Source organism: Larus michahellis, chromosome 7, assembly GCF_964199755.1.
Source record: "Larus michahellis chromosome 7, bLarMic1.1, whole genome shotgun sequence".
NCBI lineage: Eukaryota > Metazoa > Chordata > Aves > Charadriiformes > Laridae > Larus > Larus michahellis.
In genome coordinates, this window is record NC_133902.1 from 41,240,624 (window position 1) to 41,263,574 (window position 22,951).

The 22,951-nt window shown below is 36.0% G+C and overlaps 1 protein-coding gene across 8 annotated transcripts in view; it reads left to right on the forward strand.

The window, feature by feature from the left end:
* Positions 1–22,951, forward strand: part of KCNH7 (potassium voltage-gated channel subfamily H member 7) — a 239,499-nt gene that overhangs the window by 183,916 nt on the left and 32,632 nt on the right. For 7 of the 8 annotated variants that reach the window (XM_074594964.1, XM_074594958.1, XM_074594965.1 and 4 more), the window contains 4 exons: positions 5,340–5,765; positions 10,800–11,199; positions 11,933–12,132; positions 22,495–22,747. In XM_074594964.1, the coding sequence (XP_074451065.1) occupies positions 5,340–5,765; positions 10,800–11,199; positions 11,933–12,132; positions 22,495–22,747 (1,279 nt within the window). The remainder of the gene's footprint in view (positions 1–5,339; positions 5,766–10,799; positions 11,200–11,932; positions 12,133–22,494; positions 22,748–22,951) is intronic. The other variant, XM_074594959.1, reaches the window with a different exon arrangement.

Consider the following 22,951-nt stretch of genomic DNA (forward strand, 5'->3'; position numbering starts at 1 on the left):
TTGCTCTTTGTTCAGATTTTCCAGATGTGCATTAGTTCTGTCCGTGCTTAAAGGTTTTACCTAGATTATGAATATGCTACATATTGTTTGTGTGAGTGTACATTGATCATGTATCTGTCGTCTGTTTGGAAATATATGGCACAAAAATATTGTGAACTCTTAGCGAAGGTGCAAAAGGTCATAGGATCACAGAATGGTTTAGGTTGGAAGGGACTTTAAAGATCATCTAGTTCCAGTCCCTCTGCCATGGGCTGGGATACTTTCCATTAGACCAGGTTACTCAAATGCTTTTTAAATAACTTGCTTATAGCATCTGGTCCATGTGATCACAGTATGTCACAGAATGAATTCAGTGCTTCTTGAAAGCATCAGGCATGCTTTCTGGTTGTTGTCCATGTTCATGTGCTTTACCTCTACAGTTGCCTGAAGAGCCATGGTCCAGTATATAATAACCCTACCCCACACTTTCATGCAGTGGTAGAATAGCTAGGAAACCATACTATAAATCCATGCAGTGGTTCGTCAGAAGTATTTGTTTAACAGTTCATGATGGTATTCATAACAGATGGCTTATCATTTATTATTTCTGTTATAATTTATTAATATAATATTATCCTTCTTTACTTTGTTTTTAGTTCTTTGGTTTTTACTTTATGCATTTGCATTCTTTAATAAATTTGGATTGAAGATGCCTCAGAACAAAATTTATGAATATACATGTAATACATAGCAATATGGGTCTCTCCGAGTCTCTTGAAACTGTAGAGTTTGCATAATAGATAACAAAAAAAAATGTTTTCATGCAGGAAAAAAATAAACTGGAAAGTGTCCCCATTAAGTTATAAATTCAGAATTAAAAGGAGAAGACGACAAATATTTGTGTAAATTAATCTTAAAAATAAAAACAATCAACTAAATTTAGAGGAGTAAGAACAATGATCACTCATTGCTGTTGCACAACAGCTTCTATGAATGCCATCCACTCATTATCCTTTGCAAGATGCTTTCAGTTTAGTAGGTAAATATTATTTTGGCTACTTGACAGAGGTTAGAGAGGTTAAATGTCAGCTTGCCTAAGATCACTGAGAAACTCAACGGCAGAGACCAGAGTTTAATTCCCACATCATCCAATCTAGAGTTTTGCCTACATATTTAATTTTATAAAAGAAATTGTACAGGGAAGAACTTTAGTGTTTCTCCAAGAAGTGTCAAACTGTTCCTGCATGTGGTGCTGCAGAGCCTATATCAAGAGTCCCCAACATAAACCAGTTATCCAGTGAAGCATACAGCCAATGTGCTGCAAAGCACATCAGCCCATTTTGGCTCCTTGACACTTCACCAAGAAACACTATGCAAAACAAGGTCTTTTGAAGACAACACAGGGCAGAAATGTTACCCAGTACCAGGCAAGTTTTCTTGAGGGGAAAGACGTTAGAACTGTCAAAAAAAGAGATAACACCACAAACAGTGTATCCCAGTTTAAAGTGATAAAGGTTTACTGAATCTTTTTTTTTTTTCTTCAATTATTTGTCACCTGATAGTACCTCTGGTACATACACTTGTTTTCTCCTTTTTCTTAACGGAACAGCAGCCATTAATAAATTTTCATTCTTAAGTATCTTTTCTTTCAATTTCAGTGAACTGCTGTTATCTTTGAGAAACTAAAAGCTACCAAAAAATTTAGAAAGATAAATCTGTCTAAAACTGTGTGAATTTATGACAGTTACTTCAATCTCACTCTGTATTTTTCTGGGTATCTGATTACAGCCATTCTATAAGTGCCACCTTGAACTTGTGATCTTAGAAAGTGAACACATGCACCTAAAAAGAGCAAAAGATGTTTACCAGCCCTATCTATGTGAAACACCTGAAGCAAGATTCTCAGAGTCAAAAAATCTGTTTGAATGAAGAGTCTTCTAACTTGCAGCAGCACTAGTTTAACAGTGAATGGCGTAAACAAGAACATACAGGAAAATTTTAATTTTAGATCGGGGTCTTTATTGAAAAACAAAATGCAATATAGTTTATTTAACTTTGACATTTTCTCATAATAAATAGAGAATAATAAATACTACTGCTTGTAAAACACACCAGTTATAAATCCATTCCTGCTTTCACTAGCAAAACCAGTGCGAGATGGTATTTCATCAAGGTTGAATACCCCTACGTTTTTTTAAGAGAAAAGCCATTCCAACTAATATGACTTTTGCTACTTAGCATTATAGTCTTCTCTTTAATAAGATGCAAGGAAGCTTGGCTTTCTCATCACGTCATGTCCCAAGGTTCAGGGACTTTTTAACACTGCGGTACTTTAGTCTTGTCCCAGTGCTGCTCCTTCCTCTTGAAAACATTTAATTCCCTAAGCCACCTGTTTTACAATCCAAACTATAAGGAAAGTTTCAGTGTCCAGAAGAGGTAAGTTAATAAAAATTCTTTTCAATAACAGTGAATTAGTCAACATCTATTTTAAGAAAGTGAATATAGTAAAGGTCTTTTGAGTGGATTGCTAAGTACACTGAAGGCTTCCATCTAGCCAAAATTGGACAACACCAGTACCCAAGCCTTTCAAAGATGTCACACAACCGCAAAAGAATAAATTCACCTCATATGCAATCAGTCTCTATTGAAACTGCCAACATGAAACCAAATAATGTGTTTTCTCTTTTTTATGTATGTGCAACTGTTATTTTTTTGTTTGAGAAACGAAGTCTCATCTTCTCTCTCTCGATCCAGCAAACAAAAGTAGTTACATAATGAGTGCTTGCTTTCATTTCCCATTGCATGGGAGTAAGCAATGCAAAAATGTAAAGTTCTATATCACATTATGAATACGAAACTCACAACCATCAGTCACACTCTCCTGTTGTGTGTGTCTAAGAAAGTAGCATAAAAAAGTTGGGTCCATTTCTGCTATGATCACTTTTATATTGCTGTTGCCTCATTTTGCCCAACTGGTGGCTTTGGGTTTTGACTCTTCAGTTTCACCTAACTCAGTCTAAACCACCCTAGGAATAAATGTAACTAAAAAGAGAATAGGAGCCAGATTTCAGGGAAATAAGTCTCATTTATGTTATCTGTTGCTCTGAAGTGAAGCACACTGGCTGGAATTTTCAAGCAACTGCAAGAAGCATGTGAAGTAAGCTTTATTGTTCTTGTTGTCTAATCCATTTCCTTCATTGTCTGAAAATCCAGCAGGAGAACACTGATATAAATTTTATAAATAGCAGTTCCCTTGCCACATATACTCACACGGCTCTCAAATAACTAGGAAAACATTCTTGTCAACTCACCAGGTGGGGGTCTGAAAGTATTAAGACTGCTTAAGAGACCAAGCAATGCCTGTGCTTCAACTTGCTGTCAGCTAGTGTGTTTAATGCATAAAAAAATAGCTAGCACCATTAGTTAAGTGCAAGTCCTAGTTACAATATAAAAAATAGATGAACAGCCTCTGCCATCACCTCAGCATGGTGCTTAATGGTTGCTTGAAGGTACCATATAATCTTTGGGTGGCTTAATTGTTTCTTTCTTCACAGTTCAAAAAGAAGATTGGTTATTAAACCTGGTGTTCTCACAACATTTTCAGAGTAGAACTTCACTGAATAAGAAGTGCCACTTAGATTACTAAGGATAGGATCTAAGGTTTATACAACACTTGCTGTTGGAAAGTTAAACAGAAAAGAGTGTGCTGACCCTTATAATCTTATAAGATTATGTTTGAGGAGCATGAAAGTCCTCAATCTTGAACAAGCTGAAATCTCAAATCTCAAACTACTAAGTGCTAAACAAAGGCAAATAAAAGCGGACAATGTTGCTGACAAGGTATTTCTCCTTCCATTCATCATTTTATTTCAGTATAATTATTCATTTTAATTACTTTTGAAAGATCTGATTTTCTAAACAGCTTTGTTTTTAATTAGCAGGGGGATAAGGAATAAGTAGAAGTAACTGGTGGAAAATGGGTATAAGATTTCTTGAATATGTAACTTGCCCAAATGGGTAGTAACTGAAGGTTGTCACCATCTGATGTTTGTTCATTGGTCTGTGTAAAATGAAGTGGTGATCTGAGTCCCATAGGATTTGGAGAGCACTTGCAGCACAGAAGGCAATAATTAGCACCATTGCTGACAGTCTCTATAACTACGCCAAGCATTCAGTAGAGATGAAAACGTAATTTACCTTGTTATCCTTAAAGATTTTGTTCCTTCATGTCAGAGTTCAGTCATACTGGAGGAGCAGCCAAAGGAAATTTGTTTTATCTGGTGCCTACACTATGCTTGTTCTTTTCAACAAAGCAAACATTTCAGCTTCTAGAGCCAGCAAATCAAGCAGTGCTTACAAATATAATCCCTTCCAAATAAAATTGAAATCCAATTTAGGTAACACCAACAGATAACAAATCCATACTTTTAAAGGAATGATAACAAGCTTTAGGCATTGATGAAAGTAGAAATGAAGCAAAAGGCAATACTTCTGTGGTACCCTTCTTTGTCACACCTTTATGTGTACTGGAACCATAGCTTCAGTGAAATTTGTCCATGCGTGAAAGTTTTCCACACCACAAAAGTCAAAGTAGAGATAGTTGTCAAGGTGCAACCCCTTTACACTTTTCTGCTTCTGACTCTCCAACTTAGTACATGACAAAGTTAGCTGACCTTGGTTGTTATTGCAATATGTGTAAGCAAGAGCCTTTCTGCGTACCATTCCTTGGTATTAACTATAAACACCAGACCTTATCTGCTAGAAGCAGGCACTGTCTGAAAAATATGCCATTAATTTCAGGGAGTTAGTTAGAATAGACTTAACTGAAAAGTAAAATTACTGAAAAGAAAAATGGTACTGTTCTACCTCAAACCAGGACAGACACGGATCTTTCTCTAACTTTTTTATTTCTGGTTGCCTAAATATTTTGTAATGAGAGTAGACTCTTTTGTAGTGAATTTAAGACAATGATAATAGATTTACTTTGGGAGAAGAACACTGTCACTGCAAGAAAAGCCTTTCACTGGCCATGCGCAGGCTGGCAAGGTTACCATGCAGTGGATAAATGAATTTGATGACATGCTTAATTATGCAGATTTTATGAACCAGATATGCCACTTAATGGTTGCTACAGGGAACAAGAATCAACCTACTGTGTAAAATTGTCAATGAATTTATTGGACCTGGCAGACATCATGAATTTTGCAGAAGTTTAGTTTGCCAAAACACCAAGTAATTGATGTTTAATCCTCAAAACTACAATAAAGTACTTTTTAAGTTTTTCTTGTATTTGCTAAGTGTACTGAAAGTAGGAATAGATACACTGCCTGATTATTGACATGGTACATTTTTTATTCTAGGTTCTATCCTTAGGGGCTGACGTTCTACCAGAATATAAACTCCAGACACCTCGCATCAACAAGTTTACTATATTGCACTATAGTCCTTTCAAAGCCGTCTGGGACTGGCTCATTTTGTTGCTGGTAATATACACCGCCATATTCACCCCTTACTCTGCTGCCTTCCTTCTGAATGATAGTGAGGAACGGAAGAGGAGAGAGTGTGGATATTCTTGCAGCCCACTGAATGTTGTAGACTTAATTGTGGATATTATGTTTATCATTGACATTCTAATAAACTTCAGAACAACATATGTAAACCAGAATGAAGAAGTGGTAAGTGACCCAGCAAAAATAGCAATTCACTACTTCAAAGGCTGGTTCCTAATTGACATGGTTGCTGCAATACCTTTTGACCTGCTGATTTTTGGCTCTGGCTCTGAAGAGGTAAGCTTAAATGAATAAGAAATCTTCAATCTTAAATTTTTACTTTACCACAGTAATCTGTATATTCTTAACATGTTTTTTGCTTGTCAGTTAATAGGCTGTTTAGTAGTTCTGCCCCATTTTTTAAAGTTAAACTAAAATTAAGTCTTCCTTGATAGAATAATGTAGAATATTAGCCTTCATTGTCAGGAGAACAAGTTGAACGATTCAGCTAGTATTTTTCAATTATACCATATTTGATAATGTCTTTACAAATAATTAGATATATCGAGTATGAAGGATTTCTTCAAATGCTTTTATTTAAGAACTGCTCCTTGATTTGCTGCTTGCTTTGTAAAAACTGCTCAAAATGCATCTAAGTGTTGTGTTGGCATTGAAGCATTAAAATACATTTTCTCTGTTCAAAATATTTAGATCACATATTTACTCAGTGTAAAACGGATTAGTTGTAGTGTAAACTATACCAGTTAACAAAAAGATTAGTCTGTTGTCTATTTTATCAAGAACATGAACTACCAAAGAAAAGAAAAAAAGATTATATGGGGTTAACCTTGCCAGACATAACTAATGTCCTCACCCTATCTGTACAGTAGGTTAAAAAAGTGTTCAATATATGCATATGAAAATTGCCCAAAGGAGTATAAAACATACGCTATGTTCTGGATGCCTGACCCAGTTCTGCCTCCTCCCAAAGAATTTTATTTAATTTATGAAGGGCTAAAGTTATAACATATTTTTTGATGAAAAGTGAACTGACAGGTAGAGAATTGGGGGTTTTTGTGATGCATAGAATACAGCAGGTTTTTTTTTAAAAAAAAACAGCAAACCAAGCAAAATGTGATCCATTCACTTTTAAAAGGACACAAATCCATTTCTTAAAAAAACCATTTTGCACATATTGACATAAGGGAAACAAACAGTTTTGTCGACCATATGTGCATCTCATTAATTGAGAAGAGAAAGGTGAAGACTATAAATTAATCAGCAACCTTTAGCATGAAAATTTACTGATTTGACTGTATGCCTCCATGTCACAATACAGAGAATGCAAAAATGTTTTCATTTTAAAATTAATTCCTTTTTATGAAAGTCATTTGCTGTGGCAGCAAATATTTTTATGTCCACCGCAAAAGCCTGATCTGAATTCTGAGCATACCCTACTATCCTCACAAATTACATGTAAACTAAATTAAGTATGCCTTTAAGGGTCAGCATAAAACAACTGGCATATACCTACATGCACCTTGACAGTCTTGTCAGCATATTCAGTCTTAAAAATTTCAGAAGTAGGATGAATATCAGTCATGCTTTTCTTAAACTCATTTTCTTAAATTTTGTAAAATGAGAATGTTTTCCTGTCTCCTGTGTTTCTGAAAAATCTTTATAAAAATGTGGTCTAATTCAGCAGTCATAGAAATCAATAGTAATGTTCCTAATCAATAGCGATATTCCTACTAATTTGAACATGAGTGTAGACACTCAAGGTAAACGTGAAATCTGGAGAAACATGTAGGTAATAGAATGCAGTAGAAATAAATTTTGTTAAAGGAATGCAATAAGAGGAGACAGAGTAACATAAAGGACAGAGGGAATACATTAGTAGTTCTCTTACCAAAGGAGAATTTTTCTATTCAGAAGGTGACTAAAAAGCTCAGAGATTTAAGAGAAACTTTGATAACTTTTTGCATTCGTTATCTGTGGTAGGTCCCAGTCTTTCTGCAGATTTTTTTCTGTGGTTTTGATAGCACTGACACATGAAAGACAACATTCTGACAATGACATTACTTTTACCTTGGACCACATCATTCCCCTTCAGGTGTGGTCTGCAACCATTCCTGATCACTGACCGCTCATCACTGCCAAAAATTATGTTCAGTGACTGGAAGGGTAGAACATCAAGAATTACAACAGGGATCAGTTCCAAAGTTCGTTGAAGAAGTGCTCTTTGGATTTATCATAGAATCATAGAATGGTTAAGGTTGGAAGGGACCTTAAAGATCATCTACTTCCAACCCCTCTGTCGTCTCCCCCCCGTGCACAGGGACACCTCCCACTAGACCAGGCTGCTCAAAGCCCCATCCAGCCTGGCCTTGAACACTTCCAGGGATGTGGCATCCACGACATTTCTGGGCAGCCTGTTCCAGTGCCTCACCACCCTCACAGTGAAAAATTTCTTCCTGATATCTACTCTAAATCTACCCTCTTTTAGTTTGAAGCCATTACCTCTCGTACATGTCCTCGTAAAAAGTCCCTCTCCAGATTTCCTGTGGGCCCCCTTCAGGTACTGGAAGGTTGCTATAAGGTCTGGAGCCTTCTCTTCTCCAGGCTGAACAACCCCAACTCTCTCAGCCTGTCTTCATAGGAGGGGTGCTCCAGCCTTCTGATCCTCTTCATGGCCCTCCTCTGGACTCACTCCAACAGGTCCATGTCCTTCTCATGCTGAGGGCCCCAGAGCTGAACACCCTCCAGATGGGGTCTCACGAGAGCAGAGCAGAAGGGCAGAATCACCTCCCTTGACCTGCTTGCCATGGTTCTTTTGATGCGGCCCATGATATAGTTGGCCTTCTGGTCTGCAAGCACACATTGCTGGGTCATGTTGAGCTTCTCATCAACCAACACTCCCAAGTCCTTCTCCTCAGGGATGCTCTCAATCCATTTTCTGTCCAGCCTCTATTTGTGCTTGGGATTGCCCTGACCCACGTGCAGGACTTTGCACTTGGCCTGGTTGAACTTCATGAGGTTTGCATGGGCCCACCTCTCAAGCCTGTCAAGGTCCCTCTGTATGACATCCTTTCCCTCCAGTATGTCAACTGCACCACACAGCTTAGTGTCGTCAGCAAACTTGCTGATGCACTCAGTTCCACTGTCCGTGTTGCCAACAAAGATGTTAAACAGCAGCGATCCCAATATTGACCCCTGAATTTCACTCTCTACAACTACTTGAAAGGCCATTGTAGAGAGGTTGGTGCTGGTCTCTTCTCACAGGTAATTAGCGATAGAACAAGAGGGAATGGGTTCAAGCTGCAGCAGGGTAGGTTTAGGCTGGACATTAGGAAAAAATTCTTCAGAGAAAGAGTGGTCAGACACTGGAATAGGCTGCCCAGGGAGGTGGTGGAGTCACCATCCCTGAAAGTGTTTAATACTCGTTTAGATGTGGTGTTAAGGGAAATGGTGTAAGGGAGAACTTTGTAGAGTGGAGTTGATGATTGGAGTCGATGATCCCAAGGGTCTCTTCCAACCTAAATGATTCTATGATTCTATGATTCTATGAATTAGCAAGTCTTATATTAGTAGATCTTATTTTAAGAATGGGGTGAGACACTGTTGACATATTTTGGATCACAATTTACCTTCTGATCTATTTAAGACACTTAAGAATTTAAGCTATTTAAGGCACTGTAAGAATATCTTGCATCTTGCATGGTGTAAAGATATGACTACATCTGTAATAGAATGGTTCCAACACCTCACTAAGAACAAATGTTAGTTTTTCTTAAGGTTACTCTTTTCCTTAAGGAATCATAAATATTTCAGCCTGATCTACAAAAAAAAGGGCAGTATTCACATGCTGAAGCTCAACCTAGACATAGCTTTTTGAAGTATATGGTCTTTCACACTGTTGAGGTCACAATCAATGAAACAGCCTTCTTTATGTGGCAATGAGAAATTCACACTGAAATTATTCTCTGTGATGTTAAGTTGAACCAAGGAGTGTTACCCAGTGTTACCCTACATTACCATCTTGCTCATTTACTCAGAAAACATGAAAAATATATTGAGCTGTCCACTGATAAATGCAGACAAAAAAGCCTCTTTTTTTTTGTTCCAAGGGCATTCGGATTCTACTCAGAAACATGGTAAATGCAAGGATTTTATAAAAGATAAAAACTAGTCTAGTCCTTGTTGAAAGAAAGCTTTAACATAACATATAGTACCATCAGAGTGGTTTGTAAGGCTCAGATATCTTTTCCAGTTAAGTGTTATGTAATATACCAGCATGTTAAAAAAGGCAAGAAAAAAATATTAAAAACTTATTCAGTCTTGACATTTACTGAATACTTTGATATACATTCAGACTTAATGGAAGGGAAAAGGTAGCAATGTTGTCAATCTCTTTTAGAAGGAGTTAACAAGCATTGAAAATTATTTACTGATTGAAAATTGTAAATTTCCATTAGTAAACTTCAGATTCCTTTAAAAATAACAGAGCCTCACCTCAAAGAGGCTGCAATGAATCGTAGTGCAGGTCTGCACTAAAAAGCTGGGAATACATCCCTGGTTTATAACTGACCCATATTTTCTTTAATGGTATAGTACTTTTATTAGTGGCTTCTACCAGTACACCTGCAAGCTTCAGGATGAAAGATGCAAAAAAAAGAAGATTAATCTGGAGTCTGGCAACAGTAACTTTTCCATGATTTTCTATTCACAGTGGTTCATCTTGTTTTACCTGTATAGAGTGTTCTGACCATTACAAACAGGAAGAATATTTGCAGAATAAGATACTTACTCTTTGGGACATTTCTGTCCTATTGCTTCTCTCTTCTAGAACATCTGTGCCAGAGCATTGCAAGGAGTCTCTAAGTTAGGATCAAATATAGTGACATAGCTTTTTTCAAACATTATAAATACTTATTACCTATAAGGCCAGTCATATAATTATGAGTAGTTCCAATAACATACACACTTTATCATGCCAAAACATCATGAATCTAATGGATCATTTAAGTCCATTAGGGTGGATTGAAGAGTCCAGATCAAGAATTATATTCAAAATGAAGGAGTATTCAGCAGATAATGACAACTTCCATATATCTTAATTTAAAATGTTCATTTCTTACTGTTTTCCTCACTGTTTTTATAATAAAGTTGATAGTTTAAGGAAAATGAAATTAAGATTACATTGAAATGGGTTAATCTGCTGGTTTTGTTGATTCCCTGAAATAATGGAATTTGCACTGGTTTATTCATGCTGACTGTTCATGAGAGTACATTTGTTAAAAGAGAAAATCAATTTCTATCTTATTTTTACAGACAACAACATTAATAGGTCTTCTGAAGACAGCTAGACTGCTGCGTTTGGTGAGGGTAGCACGGAAACTGGACAGATATTCAGAATATGGTGCTGCAGTTCTGATGCTCCTTATGTGCATATTTGCACTAATTGCACACTGGCTTGCTTGCATTTGGTATGCCATTGGAAATGTAGAAAGGCCTTACTTGGCTCACAAGATCGGTTGGTTGGATTCTTTAGGAGAACAATTAGGAAAGCATTACAATAAGAGTGATGCAAGCTCTGGACCATCCATCAAGGACAAATATGTTACAGCACTTTATTTTACCTTCAGCAGTCTGACAAGTGTAGGATTTGGAAATGTGTCTCCAAACACCAACTCAGAGAAAATCTTTTCCATCTGTGTCATGTTGATTGGCTGTAAGTAGTTTTACCTTATTAATTTTTTTTCTTTTTTTCCTCAGTGTTTGAGCAAATGACTTAGTCTAATCTAATAAGATTATAAGCATGCAGTTGGAAGGGCAAATTCCCAGCAGAAGCAATGTTATATGCGAAAATATGTTGTGACTCATGCAGTGTCAGGAAGTAGTCAAGTTGCTTGACTACTCAAAATCTGTTATCCAAACTGTCAAAAGTTTTGTGTTGTGTATCAGTGTCTGTAAGCAAATCCTGTATAGGGTAGAAGGCTGACTTTTGACTGGATTTAGGAAACTATTGCACATCATTTTTGGATAATCATAATTATATTTTATTTGCTGATTTAAATCCTGAATCTATAAATGTATGCGTACCTTATTGACTCTGCCTTTTGTTCTTAAGTGGTACTTAACCTTAGTTCCTAGTTCTCAGTTGTGCCCAAGTCCGTAAACTTAGATGAACCTAATTTATAACAGTAAATTCAGGACTACAAATCTCCAAAGATAGATATTACCAACTTGATTACAATTTAATATTTAAGCCTCATCTGCTAACTGAGTTAGTACTGATACAATCAGATCAATAAAAATCTTCAGGTAAATCTATTCCACATCTCTGAAAATGTTGCTAGTCTCATCTGAGCTGTTTTACATACAAAGTACATTATAAGGACTGTTGCATCATCTGCAAAACCCAATAATATGACTTAAGTAAGTTTTGTTTCTGTTTAATCCAGCATTAATGTATGCTAGCATTTTTGGAAATGTATCTGCAATAATCCAAAGACTCTACTCGGGAACTGCACGGTATCACATGCAGATGCTACGAGTAAAGGAGTTTATACGCTTTCATCAAATCCCCAACCCTCTGCGGCAGCGACTTGAGGAATACTTCCAGCACGCGTGGACATACACCAATGGCATTGACATGAACATGGTATGTTGTTCCGTTTTTCAGGCACGGATGCTGAGGAACAGATAAATGCATGAGAATTTAGAGATTGTAAATCTTCATTTTTTATGAGCTGTAAAAGTAAAAGCTTAAGAAGGTGGATATATAGCAATTATTGAAAACCAAGTCATTACAAGTTTTGGATGCCAAACATTTAACTGCCTGAATTATTACAAACCACATCAGAAATCTGAAGTGTCACTGTGCATAGAAATGCTTGAGAACAGTTGACTATTGCAGTTGACTGTTATAAGCTTAAGACAAGGAAAAAAAATCATAGGTTTCTTATTTCAGGCATAGCTATTCCAGAATTTTGTTTGTTCTTTGGCCTAATTTTCCACTTCCAGTATCAAGCAAGGGTACCTTTGTTGGCATCTACAGAGTTACTCTTCTACAAAACCTGTGGAGATCAATTCTTTTTCAAAATCCTATAGTGTAATCTACAACAGGTATACTGGGGGTGGGTGGAAGTGAGGAGCAGGCAGATGGATTAGCTGCTCTTTTCAGAGTGAAATATTCTAATCATATAATAGTCTGAACAGTAGTTCACTTGCATTCATAACCGCATAATTCTGCACTGAAAGTCAACATAGTACTACTAACCATTTAGCAATCCACAGAATCTCATTTCTAGGAAGTGGCAAGGTATAACATTCAGATTTTCTGTTCTTGATAAAAAAACTGTAAACGCTGCTTATATAAAAATATACTATGATGTGGCCAGCTAAAAAAGAATAACAGTCTGCTAATGAGCAAAAGTAAGCATCTATATTTCTGGCTTATTTTCTGGAGACAGTAACATTTTTTCTGAACAGTTGACATAGGTTTGAAGACACTGACAGCATTGTGCATCTAAAAGATCTGTGAATCTGTGTCTCTAGCGGGATGCTTTCCAGAGCTTTTCTGAGTTATAGATTAGAGACTTTGCATAGCTCTCCATACAGTTGGGAAAAGCAAGAAAATCTATACATTTTTGTAACAATTTAACTAGAAATGAATCTCCAAAATTTTGACATAAATTCAAACAGCTTCCATGTGGTATCTATGCATACATTTGTGAATGACTGTCAGAGTGGTACACTTTTATGCAGTCAGTATAAATAATAGTCTTGATTAAAAGCTTTTATAAGCTGAATCATTGACAGCTTGACTTTATGGTTACCATTAAGTAAAGCAGATCTTAAAAGTAAGACAGCAAAGCAAATATCGGGCTTCACTTCCCACTTCCATGAGTGTCCCATCCAGAGGGATATAATGCCCAGCACAGGACAAGGATACTTGTATAAACCTCTGCCGGGGATTACTGCAGTGGAAGGCAGCATCAGTAGCTTCATCCTGCGTGGCACTGAATGGCCTTAATCCCCTCTGATGGCAATGGGATTGTGGGGTACTCAGCACTTTGCAGGATCAGGCCCTTAAGCTGCAAGTGGGTGCAGCCTAAGCCCAAAGTAGCTCATTGAATTATTTCTGAAGATATTACAAAATCATGTATGCCTTAACTAATTCATTACCACTAATGGATGTACTAAGAACACCTGTTTCACTTGAAATAGTAACTAAATGTGGATGTTTTCAGGTTAAACTTTGCATAATGCAGGAACTGGTGTACTGGAATTAGCCTTGGATTTGTCATTAATGTGAAATACTAACTACATGGATTAAACAGCCCATATTCTGCAATATGATTGTGAGGCAGTATGGAGGCTTTGTTTTAAATAAAATGTGGAAAAAAAATCAAGTTTAGTATCTTTTTTTGTTACATTTTATTTCTTACTCTGTTCACAATTCTATCCCTCAAGTTTTATGGCAGTCACTTAATTTCTTAAAAAGTGAGCTTGAATATATTACACTTAGTGCAAGGATAATATAAGAATTGTGTGATTTATGCTGTACTTATGAAAGATTTATCTCTTTCCTGTCTGCTTCATACCTAAATACATGGAATAACACCACCCACTGGTAAGAGCAGGAGGTATTTATATCAAATTTAATTCCAGTATAAAGTGTGGAGAATATCCATGTTATCTGTCGGGTTTAGAGCTTGTTCAATGCTTTCTAATTTTAATTGTAACTTTTTGCATGATCAAGGGGTAGATAGCAAAGGGAAATAATCCAAACAGAATCAGATGTGGGGCAAAATGGTTACTAAAAATTAGACATTAAGAAATGCTAATGTAACCACATTTATTAATCACTGTTTTACCCCACAACTCAAATCATGCTTCTCTGCCCAAAAAAGGTCATGTGCATATCGGTTTGCATTAGATAGTTGCTCTGTAGGAATGTCACTCTGAAAAAAGTTGCCATGCTGATCATTCTGCATTTTCTTTTGCGTGAATGCTCTAAGTTCAAACCATATATGCATGTTAGCACAAGCACCAATTAAGTTTTCTTGGCTATAAGCCATGTGCATATGAGATGGACTTGCATGTGGTATTAACTTAATTTTGCATGAAATATTTGCATTTACACACCAAAGGGATAATACTGTCCTCAGACAAATGTGTTTGACTCCTGTCAATATTTACTGGGAGCTTTTTGCAAATATCTGAAGGCAGAATTTGATCCAATGTCTTTCTTTTTCATTTCATGACTGAAAACTGAATAAAATTCAGTCCTCTTTCTCCTTTGAAATATGAAATGCATTAATTATTTACATTTCATATATATATATATGTACGTGCAATGTATACACACACACATACTCATATATATATAAATAATGGTAGAGAATATGTTTCAAAAGATGCTTTTAATTATCAATGTAATATACTTAAGAATTTAGGAAAAGTGGAAAAAAAATCACAACTTTTAACCTCAGGAATAACACTGCACTAAGATTAAATAAACTTGATTTCCTAAACAAAATCCTACACTCTAAATTGAAAACCAGAAAATAATACTTTATGCTCCTTTGAGATGGCTAAACTTAAAATTAGCTTTAAAGATCTGCAGGTGAAATATGCTGAGAACCTTGTTTATTTGTTTATTTGTTCCCCTCTGCTTCATTTCTACATTTCTTTGATTATGTTTCATTGCATAATGTATTTTGATAAGAACAGTTCCAAATAAGTATGCATGGACTGGATAAACAGGATTTGGGATTTGTTTTAATCTGGATAAGAATCTTGACTCCGTAGAATAAGCATAATTTAAATCATATCCCTGTGGTACACACTGGCAAAGTTAAATTACAAAAAAAAAATATTTACTGTGTATATTGTTTCACGAAAGATGTCACTAGTCCCAAAGATTCAAAGATATTTTTATTTTTCAGACTATCCTGTTCTGTTTTTCCTAAAATCTCTTTGCCTTGTTTTCCCCCTTTCATTCTGATGTTATCAGTCCAGCACTGATAACAGCATGCCTGTGATGCTTACCCTAAAAAGATGACATATTTAGTGTTTGAGATCCTTTTTTAAGTTATGCATGTATTTTTTACAATCCCCCCTCCTTTCTTTCCATGGATCTTCTGTGCATCTGAATAGCTTTACTGATTTATTTTACCTTTAAAAGGAGTTCAAAGTAAATAAGTGGGACAAGCTTTGGAAAGTGTTTAGCCAAATGTACATGTTAATTGAAATTTTGGATGTGGGGTAGATGCCATTTTATTATGGGTTTTACCCAGTACCATGAGAGAGCAAATAAAATTTTTTATTCATACATTTATCAAACCTTCTCCTGCAAGCATCCAAGCAAATGGTTGATTTTACACTTGTGATAAGTTATCTTGGCCACAGTGATCATGCAAGTCCAGCAGAGCACACACCTAATTTGAAGGTTCAGACCCAGCATTGCTACTGTATCAAAAAAAGGGCAGGTTCGCCGTTGCTTTGGTAAGCCTTTTTTTGTGAGAAATTGGCCACTGATCACTGGATAATGCTACTACATTTGTTATTGTTGCTTTTCCTCCTGCTGTGATCACTTCTTATGATGAAAACAATTCTATCAATAGAACTATTGCCAGTAGTACTTTGAACCAGAGAATTAGAAAAGTAAATTAAAATTTAAAAAATAGCAAGGAGGAGTTCCTTATATTATCAGAGGGGTAATCCAAATTAGAAGTGTTTGGAACAAAAACTAGTACTAATTGGTTAAACAGAGGGAATATATAATCATGGTGGACAGTAGTACTGCTATTTGTCTATATGTCATAATGGAAATCATAAGACATATAAGCCTATCAGAAAGTACCTCGGATATGATTAGCTGTAAAATTGTTCTTTCATTTTCTATAACAAGACCACTTAAAAAACATGAATGCCTACGTGTAATGGAGTTACAGAAAAGAAGATCTCATTGAAAAAAACACAGACTTTCAAGAATGTCAATCCATTTGCAAAGCGATCCTTTATCAGTTTCTCACTGCGTTATATTTTGTGATCTAACATCTCAAAAACAAGAGCAATTAACAATTTTCCAACTATCATTACATTTTTGGAACGACATGGATCTGGTCAGCTTCCAGCTTCTATAGACCTTAAACTTTCTGTTGATGAAGGAGTCAACAGTCTAAGAAACGGAAATGATTTTCTGTCCTCTCATTCAGCGGAGTATCATATCTCCTAGATCACCTTTCAGATGTATACAGAAACTGTAAGATTATAGACGAAGAATGATCCACTGCAGCTCCAGTAATTTCACCATTAAAATGTGTCATGGCAATGACTAAAAGCAAAAGATCCTAATTCGTGATAAGGTGGTTAGATTTCAAATCTCATTGGAAGGCGAATTAGCTCATCATCACACGTTACTTTGCTTTTCTCTCAACTGTTGTAAGGACCTCCTTCATATCCTCCAAAAAAAATTAAAAAAAAAAAAGATATCTGACTCTGCAATATTTTCCGGTATGAAGAAGAGGGAACGTCAGAAATAATCCTTATTCTATGTGGAGCCCAAGAACTGTTGGAGCAGAATTATTGCCACCTGGGACCTTGTTCATTCTTTTCTAAATGGTGAAAGTCCTTGGAAATGTTTTGGCCTTCTGCTTACGGAAATATTGAGTTTCTGTACTTAACTATCACAGAAATAGTAAATTCTAAATTCTTTCTAGAAATAGAAGTAGGTTGAATTACAGAAATGTTTAGCCTACATGAAGATATTAAAATCTGAGAGTCAAATATTTGAGACAGAACTAAATCCTGCATTACCCTTTCAATCAGAGGGAACAACTACTGGAGGACAGCGATCCTAATTCAAAATCTATGCAGCGTGATTTTTGCAGCTAAAGAGTCTCAGATTAGTGCTAAAATTAGGTGGCAGAAAGACAAAAAATAAAGACATAGGTTATTTCACCAAATATATGAATTACTATTAATTAATTTCACTCATTCTTGCAGAACAAAGACAGACAAAACATTAATTTTTAATATATATCCCCACTAGAGTGAACCCTCCAAGGCATGGGGTTTGCTCCCCGTAATCACTTCAAAATTTATTATTCAAATAGTTCAAGAACTTTATTCAGCATTTAGTGATGTTAATGCAAACATATCCTGAGATCTATATTCTGTAGATGAGATCCAGATAGAGATTAAGTATGCGTAGTCTATGACACAAAGTTTATTTATTGCTGCCTCTTTGTACCTTCAGCTGCTCGATTTTTTTGCTGGGTTAGTTTTTGCTTGGATCAGTTTCTCAAACCATTTCACAAGGAAAGATCAAGGCAGGGCAGGAATAAACAGATAAGGTGGGGAAGGACCAGAATTCCTCCTTCATTTTATGGCAGCTTAAATTGTCAGATGAACTTGAGAGTCTATCTTTATCTTTCCCTCTATGTGCTGGATGCTCGCCACTCATAAATGAGTCTGACTGATTCTAAGACAAGAAAGTCTTCGTGAAAATGAGTTTCAACACACCCCAAAAAAACCCACAACACACAAGAGCCCTCTTGTTCTCTCTTCAACTGCTGCCTGGCATTTAATGTTTGACCCCACCTATATTTCAACAGAAAAAATGTATGACAGAAGACTATAAACAGAATTAAAGGAATATCTCTGACTGTCAGACTTCAGGGCCTGGAGCATCTCTCATACTGGGAAATGCTGAGAAAGCTGGGACTGTTCAGCCTGGAGCAGTGAAGGCTCATGCGTGATTCTCATCTATGTGAACAAATACCTGAAGGAGGGTGTAAAGAAGATGGAACCAGGTTCTTTTCAATGACGCCCAGTGACAGAACCAGAGGCAGTGGGCACAAACTGCAACAGGAGGTTCCATCCAAACATCAGGAAACACTTTTTTACTGTGAGGATGACTGACCACTGGCACAAATTGCCCAGAGACCTTGAAAAGTCTCAGTCCTCGGAGATATTCAAAAGCCGTCTGGACATCGTCCTGGGCTACCAGCTCAAGGTAGCCCTGCTTGAGCAGGAAGGTTGGACAAGATGACCTCCAGAGGTCCCTTCCATCCTCTACCATTCTGTGATTCTGTTGGTATAGAATGTGATATTTCCATGTTTAATGACAATTATTGTAGCTAATACCGTGATTTGCTTCAGCTTGGATGCTTTCTATATATTTTCTTTGGGACAGATGTCAATACCTGTTCCAGAACTGAGGACAGAAAATCTAAAAATTTACATAAATCTTATCATTTATCCAAACAAAACAAAGTTATCATTGCCCCAAACATTTGCTAGTTGCCTGAGGTTAGGGCACATAGATATCTCCAATTCTGTTGTCACAAAGGTGTCTGATACATGTATGAGTGATACCTTGTTGTCACCTTCAAAAAGTGAGGTTAATGAAGCTGGGCTCCCTCTCCACTTATACAAGACCACATTCTTCAAGGCAATATGAATCACGTCCCTACTATCCTCACTAAACTTCAATCACTTATTCCACATAAAATGTTTTACTTCTTGTAAGTTGACACTTTCCTCCTCTCTATGCATGTCAAGTAGATAAACCAACATTATTTGATGTGGAATAGGTTTTATTCCAGACAGGAAAAGACGACGGAACTTGGACTTTATAACTATCAAGGAGAGACAACTGGAGCCTATGGTCACAGCATCATAACTGTTTTTCCTTCTTTTCTTCTTTTTTTTTTTTTTTTTTTGTGTTGGGGGGGATGGTTTAGGCTGATTTTATATCTTGTTAAATGTCTTTTTTAGAAGATCTGTATCTCTTGAATTATGCATGAGTTCTGATTCCATGAGAATGCAAGATTTTTCTCACCAGGGCCTGATGGAATCACTATTGAGTGTAACAATAGAAATATGTCAGGAAAGACTGGAGCAATTGAAACCCAAACCTGTATTCAAATGATTTCTTCATTTTGGATTTGTAATTGAGAATAATGCTATTTAAAGATCAATTCTAACTTTATAATTTTCAAAAATTTTATTTTGAAAATGGTTTTATTTTTGCATTATCTAGTCCTGCCTTCATATAATTTCAAGATGCTGGCTGTTAGTTGTTTAGAAAAGTGTATTTTAAATGTTTCTTGTTACATTGGAGTGTGACTTAAATGTGTTTAAAGACTCCAAAAGCTCACAACAAATGAAATGAAATGCAATTTTTAGAGTTTTGTTATTTTTAAGGTAATCTCATGATTTTGAAGACTGTGTGGATGATTTTCTAAGATTTACATTGTCAGTATATCTACACATAATGTATTGTTGTTGATTGCCACATTATAAGAACATACATAATTTTCAATACAGTTGTTCCTGCTCTACACAGACAATCAAAGATATCTGTGAGAATCAGATACTTCCTTATTAACACAAGCTAAAAATTGATGAATAAGAAATATTTTCTCAAAGAAATTAAAATCTTTAGGAATGTACATGGAGGCTTGGGTTGGCAAGACTTTAGTTTGGAAACATCAAATTCTATATAGTGTCAGCTACTGGACTTGGATTAAATACCTCGCTACATACAATGTGCGCAATATGGTAAGCTCCTTTTAGTAATGTAATATATAACAATGTTTTAACAAATCTATCTTCATATTAGCTTCGTTCTTGCATTTCTAAACTTGTGTTAGTGGAGTAATCTCCAAAACTCCATTGGAAATCAATGTTATTTGGGCTTCCTTGTCTTCCTTCTAGACATTTGACAATTGTGGTATTAAAGAGTAAATGTTTTTCCTCTCTGACGTGTAACAACTATTTTAGAGTGTAAGCTCCATGGGGCAGGGCCTTTTTAATCACAGATATTTGAACAGAGGCTAGTACCTTTCAGATGTTATTGGCACATAAATAGCTATTAACTAACATGCAATGATTTTAGAACAGTTTCATGTTAAGTATAATTTAATTATCAAAACAATTGTTTCTTTAAAAAAATAACCAAAGTATCTTCAGAAATATAAATGAACACACATGGTCTGCATGGTTTTTGCTTAATGGTAAAGTACAATCCCTTGATAAATGAGATAAACAGAAGCTGATGTGAAAAATGAATACAATTTATTCTAAGGCTGTGCTCCTGACTTTCTAACTATTCAAATACCTTTTCCTGTAAGTACCTCTGAATTTAAAATATATTTCCTACTTTGTAGCCTATAAAAAATGGAGCTCTTCTAAATTATATTCAGATAGACATGTAGCGAAAGAATTCATTCAAAACAGGTCTTTTTTACTCACATTATTAGAGAAGAATTTAAAAATAAACACCTGCAATTTTTCTCCACCTGTATCATTGACCAGATGCATATGGTTACCAGTTTCTCAGTACCATTCAGTAAATAAGTTTCTACAACCCACAGTGTTTTTATTTCAATATAATTACATTAAAATAAAAAGAGTAATTGGATACTAAGCTATTTCTAGTGGTGTGATAGATAATGAAAACAGAGTGGCACCATAGAATCTTTTCATTTATCATGTTTTCTTTTGCTTATTGTTGTTGAATGCTGGCTTTTTCTGAGGATATATAAATTTCATGTGGTAATGCCCTATAGCTCATAACATTTTTGTATATATTTGTGTTAAAACATTCTGTTTGTTATTTCACAGCATTGATTTCCATTAGCAATCACAGAAACATTTCAACTCAGTTAAAGGTACTAATATTTCATTTGTAAATCATAGCTTGGCTTGTGTGGACAGGAGCCTCATATCAGAAATGTGTTCATCTTCTCCGTTAGCAACGGATATGAGTTGTGAATATCTTTGTGCAATAAGAGTGAGTGCACAGACCTTTATTGTGCTGAAGTAAGAATTACTATAGCAGCAAGTGAATGCATTTTGGTTTGGGTTTTTTTCTGTGCAGGAATATTTATGTGTTTGTAGAAAAACACTGCAGAGGATAAATAGGAATGAATTAACAGACTAATAGCAAAAAGACACATTCTGTTCACATATTCATAAGACTGGTAGCATCAGTTCATGTTTTGACCTTAGAAATATGCAACAGATGATGCTGGTCCCAGGGAAAGCATATGACCCATTCACATCATTGACAGCAGATAACAGGATTTAACAGAAAGGGCGATGCATAATAATGTATCAGACCCATTCCTTAACACCGCGGGCAGAGTCACAAGGTGGACAGTACTCCCATAGACGTGAATAGCAGAAATGTTTATTGATTCTAAAAGAATCAGAGGTAATACCATCCTAGACCATTTAGAAAAGCTCACACATAATGACCATGTTGTAAGTAGCTCACTTTTTTAGTTCTAAACAAAATTAACATGTTACCATGGTACCCAAGAGGAATCCTGTGGTTCTACTTCAGGCAAACTCCCATTGTTCTGGGTAAGAGATGAGCAAGGACCATAGCAACTAACCCTGTGGTTTGCTGAACTAATCATCTGCCTATGTAAATCTGCACTACATCATTGTTTCAGTGGCACGTGTTGCTTTTTCTGATAAAAAGCTAAGTCTTACATTTACAAGCAGAATATATTTAGCATGAAAATCCCATTAAAATGCCCTCTCTCTGAAAAATATCTTATCTTGTTCAGATAGCTCTCATTTTACAAATATGATGGTTATTTCAGCAAAAACCTCTCATGTTAAATGTAGTACTTTTATAAAGGATAAAAAGGAAATAGACATATTCATCCAAACAGGTGAAATTCAGTTAAGACTCTCCCTTTAGCTGCCTTGCTTGTTATTTTACTGCAGTCATATTCAGTCATATTCCTTGATACCATTTCTTGCAATGAAAGAATTTTGTAACCACTACGTACATTAGTATGTGCATTAGTATTCACATTGTATAAGCTTTGCAGTATAGACTAAACTACACACTTGTTGACTTTTAATACTCTGACAGCTCTTAGGGCCACCTCTATTTTTATGTTACTTCTTTCTTTCTGTCCAGGAACAAAAAATTATATAAAGCAACTTTCATAGCATTCACATGAAATCCTTATGCTTGTCTTTCCAGGTCCTGAAGGGGTTTCCAGAATGCTTACAAGCTGACATTTGTCTGCACCTCAACCAAAATTTGCTTCAGAATTGCAAAGCTTTCCGGGGGGCCAGTAAAGGCTGTCTTCGAGCTTTGGCTATGAAATTTAAGACAACACACGCGCCCCCTGGGGACACTTTAGTGCACTGTGGAGATGTTCTCACTGCTCTTTACTTTGTGTCAAGAGGGTCCATTGAAATCCTTAAGAGTGACATTGTTGTAGCCATTCTTGGTAAGTAGATTACTACAAGGCATCTTAAAAGAGTCAGGGGATTGAAAAGAAATATCCATCGTTGTTCCTGAGGAAAGAAATTTGTAAATGTTTGCTTTACTGTTATTTAAAATTAAGCAGAAAAATAACTTGCTTAAGGTGCAGTCTACATTACTGCAATAATTCATGTGCACCAAGGAACCACATCCTTGGATATCTAAAATA